This window comes from Poecilia reticulata, linkage group LG7 (genome assembly GCF_000633615.1).
Source record: "Poecilia reticulata strain Guanapo linkage group LG7, Guppy_female_1.0+MT, whole genome shotgun sequence".
NCBI classification, from domain to species: domain Eukaryota; kingdom Metazoa; phylum Chordata; class Actinopteri; order Cyprinodontiformes; family Poeciliidae; genus Poecilia; species Poecilia reticulata.
Genome location: NC_024337.1, coordinates 18025933 through 18030932, shown reverse-complemented (window position 1 = coordinate 18030932; position 5000 = coordinate 18025933). Strand labels below are relative to the sequence as shown.

General features: G+C 40.1%; 1 protein-coding gene across 1 annotated transcript in view; it reads right to left on the bottom strand.

Moving 5' to 3' along the window:
* Window positions 1-4172, bottom strand: part of LOC103467950 (protein bicaudal D homolog 2) — a 30274-nt gene extending 26102 nt beyond the window's left edge. The window contains exons 1-2 of the mRNA XM_008414711.2: window positions 3956-4172; window positions 1833-2159 (exon numbers count right to left, since the gene is read on the bottom strand). Coding sequence (XP_008412933.1) covers window positions 1833-2084 — 252 coding nt within the window. The 5' untranslated portion in view covers window positions 2085-2159; window positions 3956-4172. The remainder of the gene's footprint in view (window positions 1-1832; window positions 2160-3955) is intronic.
* Between the last annotated feature and the right edge of the window lie 828 nt (window positions 4173-5000).

Here is a 5000-nt window from a genome sequence, read left to right as displayed (position 1 = left end):
TACTTAATTTTCCACTTCCTGTTGCTCTGTTACAGAAAATCTGCTATTCCTCTGCTTCTTTCTACCAAATTTCTAAACTGTCTTTTCTGTTCTCCAGCCATGTCATCATTTTAGGAGATGTGAATACTTCTCATCAGCAGATAGACCACTGTGACCCAAGTAATATGGTAAGTAAAAGCTTTAAAAACTGCTGTGATGGAAGTACTTTTTTAAACTAATGTAATATTATTTGTCAACGACTCAATTGAAAGCCTACAACCTTTAAAATCTCACCACTCCATTTTATTTACATTTCATGAAGAAGGAAGTTGCGCTCTTGTCTTCTATGGAGGTTTTCATGTCGTTTCCTTCAGTAGTTCTTGGTGCAGCGCCACCACAGGCGAGGAGGGAACAGGTTTTTCAAAAGGTTCTGWTCGTTTGACGCAGTGGACTATAAAAGCAAACCCCACCTGCTGAAARTGAAACAAATGTTGCAATTTTGGTCTCAATCAAACCGAATTTATTGGACTCTCAGGTGTGAGAAGATCCATGCTTTGACATTCAATCAATCGATCGATCAGTAAATTTATTTGTTGGCACATTTCAGTAACAAGGCAGTTCAAAGTTCTKTACATCATAAAAACAAAAAATACAAAGTCCTGAGAGGTCTGGAAGGTTGATGCAACATCAGATCTATAATGTATTGTGGTGCTGAGCCATTCAGTGATTCATAAAATAACAGCAGTATGTTAAAGTCCATTCTCTGAGCTTCAGGGAGCCAGTGTAGAGACTTTAGAACTGGGGTGATGCGCACTGTCTTCCTGGTTTTAGTCAGAACGTGAGCAGCAGCRTTTTGGATCACCTGTCTGATTTTTCAGGCAGACCTGTGAGGACACTGTTGCAGTAATCRATGCGACTAAAGATAAAGGCATGGATGASTTTCTCTAGATCTTGCTGAGACATTAGTCCTCTATTCCTGAAACTGTTCTTCAGGTGACAGAAGGCYAACTTTGTAACCGTCTTTATGTGGCTCAAAATGTTCYGRTACATTGTGCAAACACATTTTTATGCCACAGATGAGCAAACGGCCACAACTTCTGCATATGCAGCATATAGGTGTGGGAACATTTCATTTAATCATAYGATGACCTTTTTGCTACTTCCCCTCTGAAGTGTTACGAAACCAGCGACGATATACTTAGCTTGACACACACCGCTTTTTCATTTTGACTTGGTCTTTGTTCTGTTCTTGAGGTTAGATTTAAATGATNGGTGGGACGTGCCCAGAACACCTCTCCAGGGAGGCGTCCTGATCAGATGCCCGAGCCACCTCACCTGGCTCCTCTCGACATGGACATTACATTATAAAGTTGAATTTCCTTTTAGGCCACAAATGAAGCCAAGCCTTTATTTTAGTGGAATAATTCCTAAAGTGTAATTAATACAAATTTAAATATATGCCTCATACAGGCGCAAATATAAAGAGGAAAAAGAKAAATTTTTAAACGGCTCTGAGAAACGCTGCGAGCCGCACCAAGCTGTGAAAATTCAAATTATCARTAGGAGCAGTGAGATAGCACCGTTATGTTATTTGCATTTCTGCCAGCATTGTAGAATTAAACTATCCTGTTGGCTAATAGTTATATCACAAAACAACATTTATAAATGGAGGATTACTGACTTTTGAGTCTGGGATTAAAAGGTCATGGAAGCACATCGCTGTAAATCTATCACACATGCTGGATCAAATGATTATGTCATCATTGCAAAAMAATTCACCTGGGACGTTTTAGTTAAGAGTTTGTTGATGATTGTATCATTTAAAACATTGATGGCGAACACATTCGYCTCACCTCTCTGAGCTGCTGCAGCTCCAGCTTCAGGGATTCGTGTTCCTCTTCCAGCTGCGTGTGTTTCATCTTGAGGGCGGCGCTCTCTTCCAACACCACCAGGCCGTACCGAGCGGCCTGCAGCTTTTCCTCCGTCGCCTCTTGGAGCTCCAGCGTGAGCCGCATCACCTCGGCCTTCAAGTCTCTGCTGCCCATGTCTGCTTCTACGTCCTCCTCGACCTCGCCACCCGCCGGGTCGGCGTCCGTCTCCAACATCTTTACCCGGCCTCGCGCTTATCTGCCGACGATCCGCTGCCACACCCTCACTACTCCACCCTCATAACCACCGCCCTGCAAACGAGAGGCACAGCATTGACACTTTGGATGATTCTGTTGCTAACAATGCTAGACGGGCTTTCACAAATTGTCTGTAAACAGCCTGCCAAGCCATCCGCAAATGTAGGTTAAATCTCTGCCATGCAGAGAAGAAATCATATGCGAACGCTGCAGTCCTCGCTGAGAAAAAGCCGATTTAAAAAGGACGAGTTTGAGTGGAAACGTGTTGTCTGGTCAGGTAAATCAAAATAAATTGCAATAAAAAACACCTGCATATCTGGTGGTACACATCATAAAAGGCAACATTAGTTGCGCCATGTTTTTAACAGTTCATTAGTTGGGTTTCAAGACATTTTCTGCTCTATATATTCATAGTAAAACTGAAGGAATAAATCAACCACATGATGAATAAAAACACACTTGATMATTTCCATTTGCATGACTGATTGTTTCTCTCTCTTTCTACCAAAGACGAAAGGCTCCAGTCTGGTGCATCGGTCTCAACGTTTTCCCGTTTTGGGGTAAAATTGTGTTTCAGTATCCATTTAATTTGTTGTTTTGTTTATTTATTTTAGATATAGACAATTTCCTCCAGTTCTAGTGTTAAATGTTTGCTAGAAATTAAAAGTTTGTTGATCTTTGAGAGCGTGTACTTGCATTATTACGACATTACCATTGTGTTATTTGAAAATTGCCTCAAAACAACAATGTTATCATTTAACATAATAATTTCTGGGATAATTTAACATCCATGTATTATTGTGACAGAGAGTTGTTAAAAACTAATTTTAAACTTCAAAATCAGCACCAAATAAGCTACATTTTATTACCTGCAAGTCACAAKTTATGTAATTTGCAAATCATTTCATTACRTCTTTATGTATAGCTTACCCAGTGCCTCAACTTTACTAGAATAGCAAACATTAACATTGTTAATAGTYGAGTTAGAAATTGTTTTAACTTGAACCTCTGCTTGGTGAGGCTAAAGTCTGAAATTACCAAACTGTAAGCATTTCATGTGCATCTCATGTTTCAGTGCTGACTCTGCTTATGCTCTAAGGTAAAACTGAAGGGTTTGCGTTCAGAAACAGCACATTAGACTTGTTCAAATTATTTAAAGCTCGGCATGAATGACTCCTGTGATCACCAGCGACAGACAGACAGAAACTGGATCCCATTATTGCAGTGAGATGGCTGAGCTCAATCCTCTCGCATCTGCCAGACTTTGGCTTCCAAACTATAGAATTACAGATGCCAGCTACAGAACAAAGTACTATTTAAAAATTTTAAAAAAAAGTGGATTTATGTTCCCTTGACGTGGGGAGTCGTCGACACCATTTGACCGAAGATGGATGCACCAGATGCCCCGGTTGTTGTCCAGCGCCCAGATGATGCAGTTAGTTAGTCATCCTGAAAGCATCTGATGCTACCAGCTCACGAAGCGGTCTCTCTTAGCATCGAATACAAGAATTCAATCGTATATTACGTATTTTCTTGGACTAACCTGTTATATAAATGATAAGAGATCGCCTGACAGGGACGCAGAACCGAACACGACACCGGTACAGAGAAACAGGACACTGACCAGACTGTTAGCATCGGTAGCTTAGCTTAATGTGATGTACACAGCAAATGAAGCCATGRTGTAGRCTTACTAGAAGTGTTAGGAGATCAAGCATCTAAATCYGATACTTTTTCAAAGCCAAAGTAAACAGAGATCTCTCGCTCTCTCTCTSTCTCCCAGTTGAATCCTATCAGACCAGCTAATTAGCCCGGATAGTCAGCCATCAGCAGCCAAACTACGTACTCACCTCGCAGTTTTATTTCAACGATGGAGCTCGCTTGCCGCCCCAAAACCGCCACCTTGCTGCTTCCAGAGGWGCGCTCAGCAACAGYGGTCTCCTGATCACGTTAGTTAGCGGCGGTACCAGGTTTGGTTTAGCGAACAGCCGCTCCCCTTCCTCCCAACCCACCTGCTTCCCTCGTTTCGCGGAGGGGTCGAGTGTCAAACGCGCGCTGAAAACGTGAAGGCACAGGGGCGCCCTCTTATGTACCATTATGGTACTGCAGATTAAACCACAGCGCTATCGGGTGTTTGTACCTCTGATCGGTTCCGAAATTGAGTAAACGCACTTGACCTTTTAATRTTTAATGTACACAAAGTGCACGTTTCTTTGTATATTTACTTTTAGGAGTGGCTTGATTTTTTCTGTTGACTTMGTTAACTAATTAACTTAACTCATATATTTTTTTTAATTTTAGTCTTTAAAATATTTTTTGCACAAAGTTTCATATTTATCYCTTTTTAAAATATTAAATATTTTTGACACTTCAGTTCTTGTGTAGTCTTTCAGGAAATTACTTAGTGTGACCAGGTGTGTCATCATTCAAAGCTCTAATATGTTATTTCATAATGAAATATACAATATATAAACACTTAAAAACATTGAAACTGTAATGTTTTCTCATCTTTTTATTTAACCACCAAATTATTTGAGTTAATCTTAGAGTTAGACTGTTTAGACTTAGACTACATTATTCTAAAAGGCTTGTCAGTTTCTTTTAAGCACACACTGTTATTTTGTAACTAAACTATGTCAAGAAGGATTGAGATCATACTTTTTTGTGTYTTAAAAAAATAATCGTTTTCCAAATACCAATCTCAACTTTAAAGGTCCCGGGAGTGCTATGAAATTATTCAGCCGAGCTCTGACCATTATGAGTAACTTAGATTTTKMTCCAGAGCAGATTGAAGTTTGCATGTTCTTCAAATAAATTAAATAGCCCTTTACTGACTATACAGCTAAAGCTAACGTCAACCTCGGCGTCGTGCTTATTACCGTCTCTATCCGAAAA